At 38.0% G+C, this 24,170-nt stretch overlaps 1 protein-coding gene across 1 annotated transcript in view; it reads left to right on the plus strand.

Annotated features, from left to right (window-relative positions):
- The first annotated feature begins 1,011 nt into the window (after positions 1–1,011).
- The window catches only part of slc2a13.S (solute carrier family 2 member 13 S homeolog), a 60,547-nt gene continuing 37,388 nt past the window's right edge, over positions 1,012–24,170 (plus strand). The window contains exons 1-3 of the mRNA XM_018255790.2: positions 1,012–2,533; positions 9,313–9,472; positions 17,322–17,530. Of these exons, the coding sequence (XP_018111279.1) occupies positions 1,990–2,533; positions 9,313–9,472; positions 17,322–17,530 (913 nt within the window). The 5' untranslated portion in view covers positions 1,012–1,989. The remainder of the gene's footprint in view (positions 2,534–9,312; positions 9,473–17,321; positions 17,531–24,170) is intronic.

The following is a 24,170-nucleotide window of genomic DNA, read 5'->3' on the forward strand; positions in this document are numbered from 1 at the left end:
AAAAAAGTTTTAATTAACTTTATTAAAGGTTATATTTTAACATACTAAGTGTGTCTATTGGCTGAACTGGTTATCTGGAGGTGTCTCTGTGGCTGCTGCACTGGCAAAATTGTATGCCGCTCTGGAGTTCCTCAATTGCTACTTGATTGACTTATAATATCCTCATATATTACAACAGGGTGTACATTATTTCCTACATAAACAACATTTTCTGATGTCAGAATCTGCTTTTTATGGCCTGTGCATCTTTCATACTATTCTTGTCCCCTCTGGTGATTCTTGTTAAACTTCTGCTGCTGCATTTCCTACCCCCACAACTGAATAACTGCTGCTGGATTAACTACACCCCAACCCTGTGTGGGTCTGCACCTGCACCACGATGCATGATGGTAATGTAGGTAGCCGTAATAAGTGAATCACAGTTCATGCACTGGATGAGACACTTAAGAATGTACACCTATTTTAATCTTTATAAAGATATTATAAGATATGAAAAGTCACAGAAGAGATGTATTTCCTGTATAAAAAGACTTTATTGGCATTGTGCTTTAATATGGTCATGAAACTCCTCACTAGTGTCTAATGTTTTTTATAAATCACAGTAGGGTGTATATAATTAACTGTATATAAGGACTTGGCACTGTAACTAGACAAAGCAAAAAATACCTAATCCACAAAATGGTGCCACCAAGTTATTATTCCATCCTTGAAACCCCATGTACCATATTACAGTACAGTTACAGTCCAATATTCTGTGTCCAACTAAGGCCAAATTATCAGTTACAGCGAAGGAAATGAGTGCCAACGGTTTGTAGGACTGTAACAACTATCCAATGAGGTCATCGATAGCAGGAAAAATCAAACCTGCCCAATTGATATCAGGCTCAATTTTGGCAAATGCATCCCATGGCACAGGTGCAAACAGGAAGGAGGGTGCAGGCCCGGACTGGCAACTTGTGGGTTCTGGTAAATGCCAGAAAGGCTGCTGTAAGATGCAATAGAAAATGACTAATTTGTTTGCTGGTGGGGGCTGTTTAGGCCTCAATGTACCTGGAATGCCAGGGCCTATTTTGACTCCCAGTCCAGACCTGGGTGGGGATGATGCAGGTAAAATCTATGTAGGGAACTAGTACTCAGCAGGTCCCCAGTCAGCAACCTATGCTTTGCAGGAGGGAAGAATTCTCAATGGCAGCTTACTACATCCTGTTCCTTCCTAGAAAAGGGAAGTGAACATGTTTTCAGTTTCTGCTCAGCTGAATGAGCGGCTACAGTATGACTCCTGTGCAATCGCAATGGCAGCACATTCAGCAACTTCACAAAGCCATGCCTATATTTCCCCGAGCCATTCCATTGGGCTATGCCACAGACAGTTCAGCTACAAAACCTTTCCGTTAGCCCCTTCCAGCAATGGCTCGTCTAAAAGAGAGGGTTACAGTGTAACAATGCAGCTGTGGTCATTTGTCCGGCGCACCACACTGTCCCTTACATATAACTCCCTCTACGTCACACACATAACAACACACCCCCTGCTTGTCTTATTCCCTTGAACCCCTTGCAGTCAATCTAATGACTCACATATAATTAGATGACAACAGCCAAGGGTTCTATGCAAAATATACCTAACGGCGTGACGTCAAAAAAATCAGCTGCTGCTTCTCATGTGACTGACAAAGCCCCGCCCCTCCAGTTTGTCAACTCTTGTTGCCAATGTGTGTTCTCAGTGCCAGTCAGTGCCCGCTTGTAGTGATATGGGAAGTGGGAAGAGCAGGGCATAGCGTACAGAAACGCAAGAAAATGCCAGCGGTTACTGGAAACGGAGACGTACTGTAAGCTATACAGTAGGCAACAAGCGGCAGCGACATTGTAACTAGGGCGGGTACTTATGCTCTGCTCACCTAGCGCCCGTGCACCCCGAGCGAAGCGGCCCTGAGCAGCGCCACCTCCATTGCTGACTTCTACTTAGAGCGGGGCCGTCCGCTGCTCCCACTTATGTCCCGCAAAGCCAGCGACAATGCGGAGTACACGCTGCGGAGCCTGAGCAACCTAATGGGGGAGAAAAAAAGGAGGAAACAGCAACAGGAGGAGACGGCTGGGGAGAGGAGTCTCATAGCCTCCGCCGAGTCTTGCGCGACTATCAATAGTCAATCAACAGCCGCCGCCGGGGACTTGGAGCGAGCGGCCCGCAAGCAATTCCAGCAGGATGTCACTCCGACTTTTGTATATGTCGTGTCCGTGTTCTCGGCCCTCGGGGGCTTCCTGTTCGGCTATGACACCGGGGTTGTGTCGGGGGCCATGCTGCTCCTCAAGAGGGAGATGAACCTTTCGGCTCTATGGCAGGAGCTGCTGGTCTCCAGCACTGTGGGGGCAGCGGCATTGTCGGCTCTGGCAGGCGGCGGACTGAATGGAGTTCTGGGTCGCAGACCCTGCATTCTCATGGCCAGCCTTCTATTCACAGCTGGAGCCGCGATCTTGGCTGCTGCCCGCGACAAGGAAACGCTGCTAGGGGGACGCGTGGTGGTGGGACTCGGTATCGGTAAGTACCGCCCTAGTGCCGCTCCTGCCATCTCCAACCTGTGGCTCCTACAGCTCCCACATGCTGCTGCTATAAATTACTGGATAACCACAGGTTCAAATCACAGTCTGTTCTATTTATACATCTCTATACACACATACACATATGAAAACGTGAAAGGTAATTTGCGTATTTGTTCAGGTCTTTTTTTTTTCAGGTGAATTAATCCCATAAATAAATATCACCAAATTAAGAACTAATTGATACATTTATAAAGGCATATCTTAACACTTTCCCACTGCCAGTTCACCCTCCACTTAGTTCTTATGTTCTTCTCCTGGTCTGCTTCACTTTGTAAAGGAGAGTGTCAGCTGTTCTTCCACTACAGCCTGACTTTTGTGAAATGTCACTTCCCTTCTAACTGTCAAATTTTTACTCTCACTCCCCCCCAAAAAAACCAATATATATATCTCTTGCCCAGATGTCCCATAGTTAACTGGTATCATAAAATTAATGTTTGTTGTTTATTTCTACTTATATTCAACTACACTTAAAGGGAAATTAACATGAACATGGAATATAAGTTTTATCCTATGGAAAAAAGAAGCGCTGTAAACATACGGTAGTTAAAAATCCTCTACATTTTCTGAATTCATCAAGTTAATTTTCAGTATTTTCCTCTCATCAGTATCTCTCTTCATGCAGTTTGTTGGTTGTTCTCATGGACTGTTAGCTCTGATACATTGTCTAGGTCAGTAATCCCCAACCAGTGGCTCGTGAGCATCATGTTGTGCTCTGACCCCTTCGATGTTGCTCCCAGTGGCCTCAAAGCAGGTGCTTCATTTTGAATTTCAGACTTGAAGGCAAGTTTTGTTGTGTTCTGCCAACCAGAGCCTCCTGTAGGCTGCCAGTCCACATAGGGGGCTATCAATAGCCAATTACAGCCTATATTTGGCACCCCCGGAAACTTTGTGCTTATGTTGCTCTCCAACTTTTTTATACGTTTGAATGTGGCTTACGGGTAAAAAAGGTTGGGGATCCCTGGTCTAGATAAATGATGCACCACCACTGTATTCTGCCTGTCAATGAAACAAAAAAACAATCAAATCCAACTGTTCATTCTGCATGAAGAGAGACAGATTGCTGAGAAGGTATTACTAAAGATCAGCTTGGTTATTGCAAAAACAGTTCAGATGTATTATATTTAAAGGAGAAGGAAAGGTTAAAACTAAGTTAGCCTTATCAGAAAGGTCCATCTAAATTTACCAGTAAACCCCCAAAGTATTGCTGCTCTGAGTCCCCTGTCAAAACAAACACTGCATTTCTTTCCTTCTATTGTGTACACATGGACTTCTGTATCAGACTTCCTGCCTTCAGCTTAAACCTCATTGCCCTGGGCAAGAGCATGCTCAGTTTGCTCCTCTCCCCCCACCTCCTCCCTTCTCTACTGTAATCTGAGCCCAGAGCAGGGAGAGACTCAGGCAGGAAGTGATGTCACACCATGTCAATACTGCAGCTCCTATCCTAAACAAACAGTAAGTTTCTAGAGCGTTTTACTCAGATATGGTAAAACATTCTACAGAATAAATATAGCATTCCAGCTTGCACTATTGCAGCTAATCTATTGGCAATAAAATGCCTCTGTAGCTTTCCTTCTCCTTTAAAGGAACAGTTCAGTGTAAAAATAAAAACTGGGTAAATAGGCTGTGCAAAATAAAAAATGTTTCTAATATAGTTAGATGTAATGTAATGTATAAAGGTTGGAGTGACTGGATGTCTAGTCTAACATAACATAACACAACAAAACACTACTTCCTGATTTTCAGTTCTCTGAGTTAGTCAGTGACTTTAAGGGGGCCACATGGGACATAACTGTTTAGTGAGTTTGCAATTGATCCTCAGCATTCAGCTCAGATCAGTGTCGGACTGGAACACCAGGGGCCCACCAAAAAAACCTTAGACCAGGGGCCCACTCTCTGTACTATATTCTTCCTCTCCTCGCTCAACCTCCAGTATCCTAGTCTCTTTTGTTTACATACCATAATCTATTATTTTATCTATTTAGGCTCTTTGTTCTCATAGAATGGCCATGAAATAGGCCAACATTGAGCAGCATGAGGAGTTTTCCTGGTATCCCGGTGAGCCAGTCTGACACAGTTATGATCCATGTGCCCCCTTAAAGGAAAACTATAGCCCCAAAATGAACACTTAAGCAACAGATAGTTCATATCATATTAATTGGCATATTAAAGAATCTTACCAAACTGGAATATATATTTAAGTAAATCTTGCCCTTTTACATCTCTTGCCTTGAGCCACCATTTGGTGATGGTCTGTGTGCTGTCTCAGAGATCACCTGACCAGAAATACTTCAACTCTAACTGTAACAGGAAGAAGTGTGGAAGCAAAAGACACAACTCTGTCTGTTAATTGGCTCATGTGACCTAACATGTATGGTTTGTTGGTATGTTTGTGAGTACAGTGAATCCTACGATCCCAGGGGGCGGCCCTTATTTTTTAAAATGGCAATTTTCTATTTATGATTACCCAATGGCACATACTACTAGAAAAGTATATTATTATGAAAATGGTTTATTAACATGAAGCAGGATTTTACACATGAGCTGTTTTATGCAATATCTTTTTATAGAGACTTACATTGTTTGGGGGGTATAGTTTTCCTTTAAGTCACCAATTAGTTACAGTCAGTGGAAACCAAGAGAACTGCAAAGCAGGAAGTAATGTTCAGACTATTATATTCGATTTCCAGTCACTCTATCCTTTATAGATTACATTTTTTTGCTAACTAACTATATTGAAAATGTTATATTTCGCATTGCCTAATAATTTACCCAGTTTTTATTTTTATACTGAACAACTCCTTTAAAGTTGTTTCCATCAGATGAAGCTTATTTTGCATTTTCATGATGGTTCCCCTTTAATGCCATAGGTTTTTTAACTGCAAAAGCTTGCTACTCCTGAAGGCATCAGGTGTTCCTCCTTCAGAAAAGGAATTTTATTGATGCTGTAGTTATTAATTTTCTTGTTCTCTCTTCTGAAGGTCATTATAATAGACTATTAATTTAAAGGGCATGTACTGGCACAGGCACAATTAACATAAAACTTTGAACATATACAGATATAGTAGGATAAAAACATAGACTTTGAAACTATAGGGGTTATTTACTATGTGCAGGGTGCAAAGTGCAAACAATATGCTTAATTGCAAGCTGATTTTGCACTTTGCACCATGCCCTGGACATGGATAAATCATTGTGGCTCCAAAATGGAGTGCCCTCAATGAAATCAAAGTAGCCTGCATACACCAGCTCTGTATTCATCATGAATACATGGAACCAGCTGTAAGCACCCATCCCTAACAACAACTAGCTAGCACAAAATCTGAGACCTACAAGTCAAGAAGCAATCAAGGTATATTCCTGATGCTGCTCTGCTTCTTGTGCCAGATTTTTTTTATCTGGCATGAGGTACAGATTGCAGCCAGAACCCTTGAGCTTGTATCCAGAGTATCAGTAAATTACCCCTATTGATACATATATTGCAAGCATATCTATAACCAAATGTAAAATAAATAATAATGAAACCATTTTTAAAGTGAAATTTAAACAACTATACTTGAAACTATATGATGTGTATTATAAAAACATATACCGTAAGAATAAGGCTTATAAATCTTTGCAACAGAACCAGCCAAAACTTTCAGCTGCAACAACTCCCCACAGGCAAGGACCTTAAAGCCCTCCAGTTTAGGATTAAAGTAGGTCATTGGTTGTTTACTTTAGCAAACAGGTAATGTTTTGCACGAGAGACTGAAAGATGAATAGTAGAGGGCCTGGAGAGAATAATGAATAATAAAAAGTAACAATAATATTGTAGTCTCATAGAGCAATAGAAATGGACACAGGAGACCTCTGTGCTTTGTCTTTTTTTAGTTCAATAAATTATTTGTATTTTAAGTTCAAACATCCAGATTTGTAACCTAATTGTGCAAAAGTACACAGTGTTAAATCTCTATTCAAAGCACCATATTACAAGGAATATCTATTTTAATAGTATTATAAATTATGTTTGTTTCATTATCGTCCTTAAAGGGGACCCGTCACCCAAAAAAAATCTTCATAATCCTATTTTATCACATCAGTCAAGCAAAATGAACTTTAAGTATACTATATAAATTATTTAAATCTTGTTTCCTCCAGTCTGGGAATTCATAATTATAGCAAGCAGGCAGGAGCCATTTTGTGGCTACTGCTATTAAGAAAAGCCTTGCATCATCTCAAAATCTTGTTTGTGCACTAGAATGGGGGACCTGATGTCCATCCCCATGCCCTCGCTACACAATTGAACTGTGAAGAGAATGGTGGAATGTGGGGAGAGCAGCGATTTCTTGGAAGTGCTGAATGGAAATTAAATGTAATTGTCTGCCCCGCCTCTGTTTAAATGAGCTTACAATAGCTATGAATGACTATGAAGATTTTCATTCATCCAGGTCATAGTATATCTAGTATAGGTCAATCTAAAAACAACTGGACTTGCTGAGTAATCAATGAAGACGTTTCACTACTCATCCGAGCAGCTTCTTCAGTTCAACTGACTGGTGTGGGAAGTTCTCGGCATATAAACTCTTCCACTAATCCATTTACAATGGCACATTGTAACTCTTGAAAGAGGTGACATCTGAAGAAATTCACAGAGGTGTTGATTCTGTGTAGTTGTGATAGGATTATCCAATGTGTCATGCAACTCCTAGATACAGGTGTTACTTGTGAGAGTTGCATGAATGGATGTGTGAAGTGTTCTGAATCCGCCGGGGTACAGATGTTAGAACAGCATTGTATGTAGCAGACAGGTGGTGTCGAAGGCCCCCACCTCTGTTCAGAGATGGTCTCTCCACCTTGACATGAATCACCTCTTTCACGCCTCGTTCAAACCAGCGGTCTTCTTTATCCAAGATTTGGACCTTGCTGTCTTCAAAGGACACAGAATCAACACCTCTGTGAATTTCTTCAGATGTCACCTCTTTCAAGAGTTACAATGTGCCATTGTAAATGGATTAGTGGAAGAGTTTATATGCCGAGAACTTCCCACACCAGTCAGTTGAACTGAAGAAGCTGCTCGGATGAGTAGTGAAACGTCTTCATTGATTACTCAGCAAGTCCAGTTGTTTTTAGATTGACCTATACTAGAAATAGCTATGAATGCATTAATAAAAAATAGAAATTGGATTTCATGTTTAATTTGAAAAGGACTTTTACTATACAGATTTTTGCATCTGGGTGAACTCTGGCTTCCAAACCAAATTTGATAAAGAGACCCACATAACACAGAAACCAACTAGTTACCTGTTTCTTCAGTAGAATAGAATAAATGCCATTTTCTATGCTGAAATCCAGCTGCTTAACAGTTCTTCTCTTTCTGCATCATTTGAAATCCTGGCAGGGAAAGAGGGACTAAATACTGATGTTACGAATTGTAACAACCTCTACACAGCTTACAGCATGCAGAAACTACATACCCCACAATCCATTGCACAGTGATGTTCCATTCCTTATTAAAATCACATGTGCAGGGAATTGTGGGGTTTAAGGACAGCTGGCTGTTGATACAAAGTAACCGTAGTCAGCCAGCTCAGCAAAGTAGTCAGATAGATCAGCAGGAGACCAGGGGGCTAGGCTTAGGGAATTGTTCCAAACCATTAAATATCATGAAAAGTCTGCATATTTTTTAATTGATGTATATTGCAAAGTTGCTTGGATTTATGTTTACTTTTCAAAAAGCTAAAATTATGTTTTTGTGGAGTTCCCCTTTAAGTATAGAAAATATATATTTGTAAGCTAACCACCAAGTCATATCTAAACACAAAAGATAAAATGAAACTGAAACATAACTTTAACAAATCATGTTAAGCATGCCTGCCAATTATCAAAATAGTATTAAATACCCATTTCTCCAGTGAATAATAAATGTAATGCCAGAAGAGGAAATCAAATTCTTAATTTGTTCAATACTTATTCCCTGTGTCATTCTGTTTTATTACACATAACTTAATTTTTGGACATATTTTTTTTCGAGTTCTTTAAATGTGTGGATCAATAGCCCCTGTAGAAATATATTTACTGTGAAAAATGTTGACGTTTCAATATGTATTATCACTGCTTTATGTCTAGTTTTGCAAGATGAAGAAGTGCCAGGCATCTGATGTTGTTAGCGAGACTTGCCGAACTAGCCAGTGGGGGTCTTTGTGCTTTGTATTATCGGTTGGCCAATCAGAGACTACATGCAAAGCCCTTAGTTCGAAAGAGGGGGCCACCTCTCAGTGTGTAAAAATATGTGTTGTTTTGATAACTCAAACGTTAGTAAAAAAAAGAGAAAAAGGGAAAAAAAGACAATAACGAATAAAGGACAGAAAGTCCTATGTAATGGATAATATGTATTTAAAGAAAAATGCAATCCATGCATGTGCATGTCTGATCACAATGTATTATAATTTAAGTATAATAAATTTAGCCTACCTGCTGTTTTTCATGGCTTACACTAATAATAAATGATAAAGGAATATGAAAAATATTTTTTAAACACTGAATTATTTGCAGACATTTCCAGCCCTGTGATGTGTGTTTCTTTGAACATACAGATGTGATTCTTTGTTTTCTAGAATTACTTTGCTATGGTAATATGTAAAGAACATGGGTAGTAATTTTGCTATGCTTAAAACTCTTCCTGGAAGACAGTTTTTTTAAAGTTGTCAAACTTACCTGCCTATATTTATTTTCACCTAGGTATTGCATCTATGACAGTGCCAGTGTACATTGCAGAATCAGCTCCACCCCATTTAAGAGGAAGACTGGTTACCATTAATACACTCTTCATCACAGGAGGACAGTTCTTTGCTGCAATGGTGGATGGAGCATTTAGTTATCTTCCACGAGATGGCTGGAGGTTTGTAATACAATAGAATTTCAACCATGGTTAATAATCTCTTCATCCCCTATTAAGTCCTTATTAGTAGGGCTGCCAGAAGCAACCCAACAGGTCATTTCTTAGATGTTGTTATTAGCAACCGAACATTTTGCATTGTGCATTTTGCCAGCAATGTTCGAAAATTAGCAGTGCACCATAATCTTCAACTCCTAATACTATGGTAGTACTGCAGTGCTAGTTTTTTTTAAAAAAAATGTATATGCAAGGCAAACATTTAAAATATTTTGTCAATATATGTACATTAGTTAGCTCAAAGATATTATGACCACTCTAATTACATGTATAGAAACTGTTATCAAAAATGCTTGGAACCTGGGTTTTCCCAATACTGTGGTTTTCCTGTAATTGCCTTAAAGATAGTAAAATTCCAATGAAAAACAAACTAGGATTATAGTGCCCTCACTATAGATCTGGGCTAGTTAAGTTATCATCAGAGAAAGAAAGCAAATGCAAAAAAATTAAGAATTGCTTGTTTAAAGGAGAAGGAAAGTAAAAAATTGAATCCTACTTTATTGCCTGTCCCACGAGGCCCCCTCCTGAAACGATGTGGTAAAAACTTGCATTTCACTGCTGCATCTGAGCACTAACACTCCGAAGTTAAGGCGCTTGTATCAGTTTGGCGCGGCCATATTCAAATAGGTGCGTCACTTCCGCCCTGCGCTCTGTTGTTAATGCGCATGTTTGATCTCAGCTCCTTAGCGATGACGAGTGGAGGTGTCAAGTGACCGCATCGTCATCGCTGCACATAGAAGAAAAATGATTCTAGTGCGCATGCGCAGGGCACGGATGCAAACGATTGCGCATGCGTGTGCCCTATTCAGAAGCATTTGTGGACAGAAACAAAGGTATGCTATTTCATACATGCTTACACTTTTTTAAAAAACTATTGCAGCTAAAAGATTGAGTGAAAATCTAATGGGAGATTGCTTGCTGGTACTTATATCTACTATTTATAGGCAACACTTACAGCTTAAGTCATTTTTTGGCTTTCCTTCTCCTTTAAAGAAGAACTAAACCCCTTGCTATTAAAAATCGCTACCCCTACCCTACATAGCCCCCCTCCCTGCTCCCCCAGCCTAGCTGTTAACTCCTGTAATTGGCCCTAATTCTTAACTTAACTGCAGAGTCAGCGCAGTGGAGCTCACAGGCGCCACCATCGGCTCTTCGGTCTTCTTCGGGAAGTGAGCGGCGAATCGGGGCATGCGCAGTTGGAGCATTCTTTTGGTTCGTGACAACTGTGCATGCGCTGAAAGTGACGGAAATTGCCGAAGGGAAGGAAGAAGACCAGAATAAGACTGAAGAGCTGGAAGATGGCGCCTGTGAGCTTCGCTGCACTGACTCTGCATGGAGAGTTAAGAAAAGTATTAGGGGCAATTACAGTAGGTAACATCTAGGCTGGGGGAGCAGGGAAGGGGGGCTATGTAGGGTTGGGGGTAACAATTTTTATTAGTAGGGGGGTTTGTTTCCCCTTTAAGTGTGTTGGGATTGGCAATCCATATTTCAAAGCTTTCTAAATAATGGGGTTTTGGATAATTTGGATAATTAATTTTATTTAATATATTTTAAATATCAATTCTTCTTTAGTGTCACATCATTTTGTTAGTTTTTTGACAATGAGGTTTTATGATATAGGATGGTATTCTTAAAATTGAAAAATCTTTGCGCAGGCAGAATGGGTCTGTGGCAAAGAATTTCTTAGCATTAAAATGCTTAAAAATATGTTCTATACATATGTCACTCTATATGAGAAATTAAACACGTTTGACTAAAAATAGATCATTAGGTACTGGTTATAGGATCAGATTCTGGGTCACATGCTCTCTTGTTTTTGTGTTGCTTTATTTAATGTAATTTCTCAGATCACCTTTTGGACATTGTTATCAGTATTGCTAGGTAACGCTAATGGAGAGAAGATATTAAAGGCATGTAGCAGCAATGTTTTTGTGTGCAACATACTCCATTGATATTAAATAAATACATTTAGATAAAAAAGGTACTTGTAGGATATGGAAGAATTATAATAAAATTAGCATATATAACAACAAAAAACTGCTATGTAATATTCTTCGTTAGACACTTATAACATTGTGAATTCTAATTGCACATAGAGCCATTTTAAAACCAGTGTAAAGATAGCATATAAAATTGAGCAAAAATAACTTTTTAACTAATATGTTTTTTTAAGTAATATTATTACAAACACCACACTGGTGAAAAGCATACAGTTTGCAATCCTACTTCCACTGACAGATGGGGTTGCTAAATACTTTTTGCTATTACATCTGCACAAAGAAAGGAATGTTTTCACAAAAGAATAGTTTCTTGCGTTGCACATATATTTTCCAATTAGCAACTTTTATTACACACACCCCTGCTACCCCCCACACCCATGTGATGCTGGAGAGTATACTGCAGGGTTGAATTGGGTTGAAAAACATGTTAGTGCAATTTGGCCAAACTGCACTATTCAGATAGAAATGCACTGGCATTCTATGTTATGTCTCTAAAACACAGTTTGTCATGTCCTGGTATGCATTGTGTACTGGCCAGATACAAGCGTACATAGTATTTAGAAATAAGCATTAGCATTTTGAATGGTCAGCTGTGATTGGTCAGCAATCAGGATCCTGTTACCAAGGCTGTTCAAAGAATTGGTAATATCTATTTGTGTTTTCTATTTACTTTCAAAGAAATTAAAGGTACAAAATGAGGTTACAGATAATATTAGCCTTTGTAGGTACATTTTTGCTCATGACTACAATAGATACAATAACTACTACTTGAAATGTTATTTTATAAATTATTTTGGTAAAAGCATTCTAGCTTTAACCAGGCAAAGAAGAATCCCGACATTTTTATTGTTAAAAAAATTTCCCCTAAATATAGTGTGTGTGAAGGAGGGGGGTACACACAGATTTTAACCATTTGATTAACTGAATATACTTAACACTCTGAAGGTGCAAAATGCTTTTTGAATTTTGTAGCTGTATATAATTTTTGGTTTAAATATGTAGTATCTTCTTCACTTGTTGCCAATACGTCTTCTATCTTCTCCTGTAATGTTTCTTGGTGGTATCTGGTGATATCTGATGACTCAAAATCTTCAGTGAAAGGAATCCCCTTTCATTTTATATGTTGACCTTTTGCTGTCACTTCACTGCTTTGATTTAAAAGATGCCCAATTATTTATTTATATTGACCTTCTAAATGCACATGGGTTCCACCTCGTAACTTCTTATAGTTAGCCATTCTACAATTAACTGATTATGATAAGCGATGATATAACACATAATTGTCACACATAATCCTGCTTGTTTCAACTATTCCTATTTGACAAACCAGTTGGTTTAGCAATGCTGTTATGATATATTGTACAGGGTTAAAAATGTGTACTGCAAATATATATAATTTCCCTTTGGAGCTAGTTTGCCTCCCAGCAATTATTTCACCAGCCCAGTTTATAAAACATCAACTGGCTGAAAATTACAATTTACATACCTTGATCTGCCTCCAAACTAGCTCCATCTAAAGCTGGCCATAGACTCAAAGATCCGATCATATGAATCGGACTTCCCCATCTCCCGACCTGCCACTAACCATTTAGATCATATAAAGTACAAAAGAACAGATCAGCCGATGTTCTGTCCCTGACAGCAATAAAATGAAAGTTAAGTCCGACAAAAGCTAGTGACTGAGAATCGTACGATCCGGAAAACATGCAGAGATATTATCAGCAGCCAACAGAAATCTGTTAACCTGTCCGATCGACCAAATGATCGATCTCCGTCGGACGAAAAATGACGGGACTCTCCACACACGGTCCGAAAATCATACGAATCCTCTATTCGTACGATCAGATCTTTGTGTCTATGGCCAGCTTTACTTTCCCTCTGCCAGTTTGTTCCAGAATCTGACACTCTGGCATATCATTGAGCATAAAAGTTGTCTAAACCGCATACAGTTGCCCACATGGGCATTTAATGACATACACCACAAATTTTTATTCAATCTAGCCCTCATACATGCTGTATCAGAAAAAATTGGCTTGCTACATGTAATAAGTTGGACAGCACTGTCCAATACTGTAGTATTGGAGAATACAATGGGGCTCATTTATCAACACTGGGCAAATTTGATCATGGGCAGTTACCCATACCAACCAATCAATGAACAGCTTTTTAATGCCAGCAGCAAGTAGAACAAGGAATGCAGCAATTAGCTTGGTTGCCATGGGTTACTGTCAGGCCCGGACTGGCAATCTGTGGGTTCTGGCAAATGCCAGAGGGGCTGCTTTATGGTTCCATAGAAAGTTACCATATAGTGGGCTGGTAGGGGGCTGTTTGGGCCTCTGTGTACTTGGAATGGCAGGGCCTATTTTGATTTCCGGTCCAGGCCTGGTTACTGCCCATGGACAAATTTGCCCAGTGTTGATAAATGAGCCCCAGTGTATTCTCCAATACTACAGTATCTATTTGGCCCTAATGAACTGAGATTTATGCACTTCATATCTCAGATGATGCAGGTGCAACCAGAACTCCAAAAAATGCAGCATTTGATAGGCACATGGACAATGTTGCCATCTACTGTATAAATGCCATTGGAGATGTTGGTCAGGTTTTAAAATAGATTGAAAATAGTTTTCTTGCTGGACATGCAACTGCAGTTACGAAAGTTAGATACAGTATAATTGTTGGTTACTGACAATTATTTAAGTACCATATTTGATGTTGAGAATATGTACTGTTCATTGGAGTGGTGAAGTAGGAATTTCATAGTGTAAAAAATTGCAAATATATTTGTGGTTTATTCATGTAGAACTATTACATGAACAATATTCCCGTTGCAGGGAATGCAGTAAGCAGGAAGCATTCATGCATTTTTTCATACTTTAGCAGAAGTGGAATAGGCTATGCTTTGTACCAAAGGGCATATGAGTGCTCCTCTGCCAGTCATTGGAGGAAGTGGATACATGCTTAGGTAGGCAGTCAGCCCATAGGAATGAAAGATTCACTTTAAATATGACTCATTGTATTAATGTATTGCACACACACACTTGTTATATAAATGCATTTTAGCTATTTCTATTTTGTAAATGTTATAAATATATATTTATATTATATAATCTGCAATTATTATTATTGATCTTTCTGTGTTCATATAATACCAGCTGTATTTGTATATCTTTGTGATTTGTCTTAGCATTTCATTTAAATATGTAATGAATATGGATAACTGCCTACCCTAAACACAGTTTCTATTGTATGAGCTCCAGTTTTTGACTTCTAAGTTTTGCTTTTCATATTTATAGATTTCGTGCAGTATGATTTGTTTGTGTTTAGAGAGTTTACAATTGCAGTATATTGTGAATTTGTAGTTTTCTCTGTCTTTCATGTCTGCATGTTTAGAATCATAAGTCTTACTTTAATGAAATGTCTATATATATATATATATATATATATATATATATATATATATATATATATATATATATATATATATATATATATATATATATTTAGACATTTCATTAAAGTAAGACTTATGATTCTAAACATGCAGACATGAAAGACAGAGAAAACTACAAATTCACAATATACTGCAATATTTATAATATATATATATATATATATATATATATATATATATATATATATATATATATATATATATATATATATTATAAATAAAAAACATCTCTGAGCATTGGGTACTTTATTGAGCAACACTATGGAATCTGTTTTCCAGGTTGCTTGGAATCCATAACAAGACAGAAACGGATATAAACCTGGGAAACTTCCATTATGTACTCTTGATCTGACCCAAACTTTGCCCAGTATGCCCCACCATCTTGGTACCCATGGTTAATTATTACAGTTTATTTATTTTTGTAATTTAAAGGCCTGATTTTATTTTAGTTTGCAATGTTATTATAATGATCACCAAATTCCAACTAAAAACACACACTTCGGCTCAAAGAATGGATAATGAAGAAATCATTCGCATTCACCATTGCAAAAACTTGACTCGGGTGTATAATACCTAAAGTCTGTCACTAATTATTTATATATTCACACTGGTACACACATTCAGTATCTTAAATAAATATAAAAAAGATTCTCACCAGCTCAAGTTTGTGGTCCGGCTGCGTAAGCCCTGAACCCTTAGCTTGCAGGTACTACCTCTCAGGAAAATCATGTTTTGGGATCTTGCAGTCCTGGGTACTAGACGGTGGATGATGCTTAAAAAATAATCTTTATTTGAACTTTTATTAAAACTACAGGGTGTGGTAAAAGTTTTCTGTGCTCGCTACGAGCAGCTATGTTTTTGTCTATCTTTACATTTTTAAAATGTTGAGAGGTATGCAATTATATTAATAATGATAATATTATTGCTAGGTGTTCTAGAACTAGAGAGGGGTGACAGTTACAACCTTATTTTTATTATTAAATTAAACCGAATGTATCTGTTGATCTCTTAGACATATCTGATTGGTTGTATGGAGCCAGGAAGGAATATTTTAAATGCTAGATTAGTGTTGCCTCTCTTGAACAGTCCTTAAAATTGTTAAATATAAATAAAGTTATTTTCCTTAAAAGTGAATCCTTATTGCCTCCACCTTTTTGTTAGCATAGTTTCCCTACACGTAAGAATATCGCAAGGTCTTTCAAAGCGGTTTCTCTTCAAGTCCAGTTAACAAGCTAAAGAACATTTTCAATCTATCCCATAATTTAGGATGGAGATGAATATAGTATAAGCAGAAAGTAAAACTGAACCAATATGAACCAATAAAAATACGATACATTTGTGCATTCTTGTGTATTCTTATTAATATTTTTAAACATTTTGAGAATAAAATGTCAATTTAGCATTTGTTCAGTAAAATCAGAATTGGTTACGATTATAAATAGTTCTGGAAATAAATATTTTATCTTTAAATAATGATTATATAGACAAATACAGCTTTACTTTCAGCTAATGTCATACAGATTTAGGGGCCGATTCATCAATAGTCGAATATCGAGGGTTAATTAACCCTCGATATTCGACTGGGAACTAAAATCGTTCGACTTCGAATATCGAAGTCGAACGATTTTGCGCAAATCCTGCGATCGATCGATCGAAGGATTTTTCGTTCGATCGAACGATTAAATCCTTCGAATCGAACGATTCGAAGGATTTTAATCCAACGATCGAAGGAAAATCCTTCGATCAAAAAATCACAGGCAAGCCTATGGGGACCTTCCCCATAGGCTAACATTGACTTCGGTAGGTTTTATCTACCGAAGTAGGTGGTCGAAGTATTTTTTAAAGAGACAGTACTTCGATTATCGAATGGTCGAATAGTCGAACGATTTTTACTTCGAATCGTTCGAATTCGATCGAATTCGATCGAATTTAACCAATTCGATGGTCGAAGTACCCAAAAAATACTTCGAAATTCGAATTTTTTTACATTCGAATTCTTCACTCGAATTTTGTAAATCTGCCCCTTAAAGATTTCCTTCATCTGGCTAGATCAATATTGCAAGCCCCTTATATTCGCGATATGTGTACAAAGCTTCCCATAGGTAGACGCATGCTATAATTTTAACGTTATGTTTTGCATGCAGGTGATGGAGAAAATGGAAAAAATATAGTGTCTGTTTTCAGGTTCATAATTAGGCAGATTTGCCAAGAAAATATTGCAGGTTGATCAGTGGAAGTTAACTAATGCTTTTTATCCTTTAGATACATTGTCACTTATTACATGGTATGTTGACTATGGATAAATATGAGTAAATTCAAAACTCTTTTTTGTTCTTTGCAGGTATATGCTTGGACTTTCAGCTGCACCTGCAGTTCTGCAGTTCTTTGGGTTTCTTTTTCTTCCAGAAAGTCCACGTTGGCTTATTCAGAAGGGCCAAACACAAAAAGCAAGAAGAGTCTTATCTCAGATTCGTGGAAATCAAACTATTGATGAAGAATATGACAGTATAAAAAACAGTATTGATGAAGAAGAGAAGGAAGGAGGAACAGGTAAATTTTTTGTTTAAACTACTTTTTACCCATGGGCTTTTACTATTTGCACTTGCACAGTCCTAGTAAGAAGTGACTAAATAAGTACATCCTAATCTCTGTTTTGTGATTCTTAAATTGACCTGCAGTGCTTTTTATGCCATTCAGATAAATCTCAATCTTAGAATCAATCCAAACTAAAGTGTTATTTAACATGCTACCTATGTGCTGTTATAGTGATGTATGTTATACCTGGGCCGCTGTACAGTCCTTGAGTTACTGAAACCCTTCAATCTTATAGATATTTTTAATATTTGTCCCCATAGTGCCTAACTGCTTTGTCCAGCTATCTCCCATACACTCAGGCATAATCAAAGTGGCCTAAGGATTAATTGATCATGCTCATTCAAAACCTACAGTAGTATAGCAAAAGTAGAGCATTTGCTAGTGTGCCAATACCAGCTAAAGTAGTATAGTGTTGTACTGTTAGCCATCGATAAAAGACAGAAAAAATATAGAGTACCTGATACATCAAATAATCATAAAGGAAACCCTGCCCAATCGTTCTTTTTTTGTGCCAAAAAAAGCCAGGCAGTGTTCATAAGCCTGCCCTAATAGACTTTTGTAACAAAGAACAAGCACGAATATACATTAGGGGTTCTTTTGTAGTAAAACAGGCACTCCTAAAATGAATTTCCTCCCCAACTTCTCTTTTTGTTTGCTTCTAACTTCATTTTGTTCTTCCAAAGTGACATATATGTTTTCCCGCCAGGGATTTACAATATTGCTGTGAGAAAACATTTTCAGGAGATTTGTCACCTGTGTTACTACATATTTATCTAGAACAACAAATCTCCCTATGTGCCATGGCCCTAAACTTTTACTCCCTTTCCTTTTGTTTTATTTTTTTTTTTACTCCTTTTTTTGTGCCTGTTGTAATCTCCGCTTTTCATTAGGAGATTATGTATTTTGTTTTTTTCACTTGTGTGCATAATGTCCCTTCTTTTTTTAAATTTTATTAAAATGATGCAACGTTGCTTCAACCAGCTTAGTTTTGCATCATTCCTTTCATTATGATTGAGGTTATAAACAATTTCAATTCCCCTTTCCTGTTAGCTACAATTTAATTAAATCAATTCTGATTGTAGCTTTGTGCGTAATTAACAGTAATGACCTTAAGCAGTGGTTTGTGTTACATTTTCTAAAATACCTTAAATGCCTTTAATATAACCATTCTAATGTGGGGGATAGGCTGTAGATAGATTTTAAATCAAATAATTTATAGTTGGATTAGGATGTAGATAATATACCATAGATCCACCATTTTAAAATTTTCAGGGGGCTGAATAAAAATTTCGTAAAATGCAGAAAAATGTAAAATAAGGGAAATGAATTATGCATTATATATCGATGGGACCACAAAGAAACTGTAAAATGGAGGAAAATTTAAAATCAGGGTAAATAAAATTGAGATTTTACTATTGAAAAGACCACCTAATTTTGTTTTCTGAATGGTCTTCCAGGAGCAGATACGTAACTTCAGAGGAAGCAGACCCTGCCCCGGTGTTCAGAGGGTCTAGAAAGGCTCTAATTAATAAGCAAAATGTAAATTTGCTGTGGGGCCCAGTAATATCTAGTTATGCCACTGTCCAGGAGTATCTAGCAGGCATTTTACCCAAATTTAACATAAGTGACCTTCAGACTGCCCCTCTAAGGGGAGCCAGTCTTTAACTTTCGTAAACAGTCATATCAATTAAGTTAAGACATACAATGATTCATATGCGTCTCCGATATATATTTTTGGTGTTCAGGTAATTTACATATCTTTGAAGACAAAGAAATTTGCCACAATTTACCTGTTTGCCTCAAAGAGTCTGTCTATTTTCAACCCCCATATGTCAAATCTATATTCTATTTCATCCCAAAGGTAGCTAAATGACACTTCACTTGGACCATCTGTATAACAGCTGGTGATTTTTTTAGCAAGCCCAGACTCTGGACTACAACATTTTAATATTTGCTCTGTGAGAACAAATAACTCATATGGCAGAGAATAAACTATTCAGTCATAACCGTATTCCACACAGTTTAATGAACCTACATGGGGTCAGACTGGCCTACCGGAATACCGGGAGTAATCACGGTGGGCCCGCTGCCTCAGTTTCCGTCTGCCTGGTTATCTTATCCCCAAAAGTTCCTGGGCGGAAGGATGGGGATCGGGAGTGCGCTGTGCCCCTCTGAAGATATTTTTGCAGGGGGGCCCGGCACACTCTAGTTACGCCACTGACAGTTTACTTTCCTTCAAAGCAGAAGTACTCTGGTATGGGAAACGCTGGATTTAGTGGGTGGGCGCCCTGAGGCCGCGCCGTCCTGGCAACCGGCTGTGCGGTCCTAGCGCCCACCCATATACCCCCCTCTTGTGAGAGCGTGCATGCCCGTCTGCATTGGAGCACTGTGCTTCCTGGTAAGCGGCTGGGTGTCATGCCGCCCCTATCTTTCTGTCGCCCTAGGTCCGGGCCTTTGTGGCCTCGCCACAAATCCAGGCCTGGGTATGGGAGATGGTGAGATCAAAGGTTTTGACTGAATACTTATTTACTGGAATTATAGAGGTGGATTCTTTCTGCATATATAACGGTGTTTTGAACAAAAAGAGAGCCCTTGAAAATTTTGGCTTTGTACAGTTGTTATTGTATGTAGTTATGAATTCTTAACACAATTCAAAACCATTATACAGGCAGTCCCTGGGTTGTGTACAAGATAGGGACTGTAGGTTTGTTCTTAAATGGATCCTGTGATCGGAAAACATGTTTTTTTCAAAACGCATCAGTTTGTCAATTTCCCAGCTGCCCCAGGTCATGTTACTTGTGCCTGCACTTTAGGAGAGAAATGCTTTCTGGCAGGCTGCTGTTTTTCCTTCTCAATGTAACTGAATGTGTCTCAGTGGGACATGGGTTTTTACTATTGGGTGTTGTTCTTAGATCTACCAGGCAGCTGTTATCTTGTGTTAGGGAGCTGTTATCTGGTTACCTCTCCATTGTTCTTTTGTTTGGCTGCTGGTGGGGGGGGGAAGGGAGGGGGTGGTATCACTCCTACTTGCAGTACAGCAGTAAAGAATGATTGAAGTTTATCAGAGCACAAGTCACATGACTTGGGGCAGCTGGGAAATTGACAATATATCTAGCCCCATGTCAGAATTCAAAATTGAATATAAAAAAAAAATCTGTTTGCTCTTTTGAGAAATGGATTTCAGTGCAGAATTCTGCTGGCGCAGCACTATTAACTGATTCGTTATTTTTAAAAAGCAATCAATGACTGTATCCCTTTAATTAAAAAAAGAGGCTTTCTGGCAAAAAGTTCAGAATACTCGGCACCTACACTTGTTACATTTGTAACAATTTAAGATCAGCAAAGATACAATTGTAACTCTCGGGAGAACTGAGACTAGCAGCTTAAAGGGCAGTTTTCACCTTCATTAGCAGAATTGTTATAATACATAAAACATGGCTCTACAACTGCCAGAAATGTGCTCAAACTTTCATAACCTGCCAAATTTTGTGGGCATGGTAATTAGGGAGTGTACCCATTAAATGGGCATGTTCAAAAAAAATTTTTGTCCCTTTTTCCATTTCTCAAATGTTGGGAGGTATGGGTATATTTATCCCCTCCTGATAGCTTGACCTGTGCAATTAGAACAGTGTATATAGTTCTTGCTGATAGACTTCAGCATTCCTGGCTCTATGTTTTGGTTGCATAAAAACTAGGTGTACTGCCAGATAGACCATCTTGTAGACTGCCAGTACACACAGCCGTTGCTATGACAAAGGTTAGAGTAAAAGGCGCATTTGCGCAGAAACAACTTTGAAGCCTTGAGAAAGTCCTGTTGAGATGAAACGCGTCGGCTGTGACGTCATCCAAGGGGGCCCAGCTACCGCACGCTGATTATGCCAGCTAACTGAACACCTCAACACAGCGGAACAAGTTCTGTGGAGTTGGGAACACCTACGGAGTGACTATTCTACTTGCAAACCTCGAGATTTTTTGTGAGTGTAATTTTAACCTTATAACATTTTTAATAAATTGTTTTACACGATGTCAAGCATATGTTCCTAGATGCTACTACGAGTGGAACAGCTGCAGCAAATACCCTTAATGCAAGCAAACATTTAAAACGTCTGTGAGTATAAATATTTGTCAACACAGGCGGTGGAGTAATTCTATGCTGGTAAATGGTTGTAGGGTAATTTAACCCCACAGGTGAAGAGACACTATTAACCTATAGTACACACAAGGGTGTCCTATAATAAGGAAATACTACACTATATATTGGTTTCACTTTTTGTCGCTCATTTTAACCGGCAGAGGGGAGTGAACTACAGAACCTGGACACTTTTTATGTTTTGTATTTACTTTCATGAAGTCTTCTCTTAACGGTTGATTGTGATAATGATACACTGACCTCTTAGAGAGAGCTTTTGACTTAGTTTGATGATGTAAAGGGGTTTATTCACCATGAGAAGAATTCTGTGATCATCCAGGACAACTGTTTACCACGGTCTTTCAGGCTGATAAAGGGGATATACTATCCCTTTAATGCCAGACCAATCTCTTCAGCAATTCAATCAACAGAAAAAACAACAAGAACATTTGCCTACCCTGCAATTGTACGCAAGTTTATGAAATATAATATATTAAACTTAATTAGCTGGACAAAATCTCTTTAAGCTTTTTTTTTTATGACAAATTTAGATCTACATAACTGTTTCTTTGCATATTTAAAGAATGATTTTTAAAAAAGGTTATGTATCTGACTCGTTCTAACAGTGAGAGAACTAAAAATGTACATATAATTAACCAGTTTCCATATATTTTCCTGTCATGTCGTTATTTGCAAAAAACTATAAGATCATATGAATGGATGTTTCCTTAATACATGCTATACTGAGAGAAACATTCTACTCCCTCTAGTATATTTTGAAAATGTGACCTTTTTCGTGCGTTTAAAGGAGAAGGAAAGGTAAAAACTAAGAAAGCCTTATCAGAAAGGTCCATGTAAATATACCAGTAAACCCCCAAAGTAGAGCTGCTCTGAGTCCCCTGTGAAAAGAAACACTGCATTTCTTTCCTTCTATTGTGTACTCATGGGCTTCTGTATCAGACTTCCTGCCTTCAGCTTAAACCTCATTGCCCTGGGCAAGAGCATGCTCAGTTTGCTCCTCTTTCCCCCCCCCCCTCCCTTCTCTACTGTAATCTGAGCCCAGAGCAGGGAGAGACTCAGGCAGGAAGTGATGTCACACCACATTAATACTGCAGCTCCTATCCTAAACAAACAGAGAGCTTGTAGAGCTTTTTACTCAGGTATGGTAAAACATTCTACAGAATAAATATAGCATTCTAGCTTGCACTATTGCAGCTAATCTATTGGCAATAAAATGCCTCTGTAGCTTTCCTTCTCCTTTAAGTTGATTACTTTTGTAAATTAGATTAAACTATGAAAATGTTGTACTTTAATTACATTTTTCTTATATAAGGTATTTTTTTAGAAAGAGGTTCTGGATTTAGTTTAGAAACCTTTGAAATTAGGTCTCCATACCCCCCCCCCCATAACTATTTAGCTCATCATTGTCCAACTCAGAGCAGAATCTCCTTCTGTAGTGTATCCTAGCAACTGGTTTTGAAATATATCCATAACATATTATTATGGGAATCATAAGGGACCTTTTCTGGCTTCTTTATGTAAATTAATCAGTGATTAGTAAAATATAATATATATAGATTTTTAGAATTCATTCCCTGTTAGTATTTTATAAAGATAAGTTAGAACTAGGCACATGAATCCAGTATTTTCATATGAACATATGTGTGTAATCAAGAATACATGCAATGTATTTTCTTTTCTGCATTGTTCATACCAACTGTTTTATTTAACATGTATAATCTATAAAAAATCCAATGAAGATACACTCTGAAACCTTTAATTATATATTAGTTGGTATTTATCTGGGTCTATTATTGTTTCAATGATAAACATGCCAGAAATATAGGTAGTATAGTTACCATAAGAGAATCATGTGGATTCACATGATTTACCTACACCTTGGATCAGCATAGTGCACATCTGCACGTTGGAGAAACTGAAGTGACACGTTTAACTGGCACTTTTTAGCCTCACTTGAACATGAACTCTATTTAAAGGGGAAGTAAAGTCTAAAATAGAATGATTCTAGAAATGCTGTATTTTATATACTAAACATGAACTTACTGCACCACAAGCCTAATCAAACAAAAGATTTATGCTTTCAAAGTTGGCCACAGGGGATCACCATCTTGTAACTTTGTTAAACATCTTTGCAAGCCCAAGACTGTGCACATGCTCACTGTGGTCTGGGCTGCTTAGGGATCATCATAAATTATCAAAACAGTACAAGTCAAATAATATCTGCAAGACTGATTAATAATCAGAATAGGCTGCACTGGGTCCTGTGTTTTCATGTAATCTAATGTGGATTTTATAGTTTTTGTATTGTTTAATACAAACTTTCTCCAACTCTGCAGAACCAGTGGCTGCAGCAAAATAATCCTCCAAATAGAATACCAGTTTATCTGTTTAAATCTGGCTCCATGATCTTTGTCCCTGCAGCTGTAGTTGGAAACAGTAAAGGGG

This window comes from Xenopus laevis, chromosome 3S (assembly GCF_017654675.1).
Source record: "Xenopus laevis strain J_2021 chromosome 3S, Xenopus_laevis_v10.1, whole genome shotgun sequence".
NCBI classification, from domain to species: Eukaryota; Metazoa; Chordata; class Amphibia; order Anura; family Pipidae; genus Xenopus; species Xenopus laevis.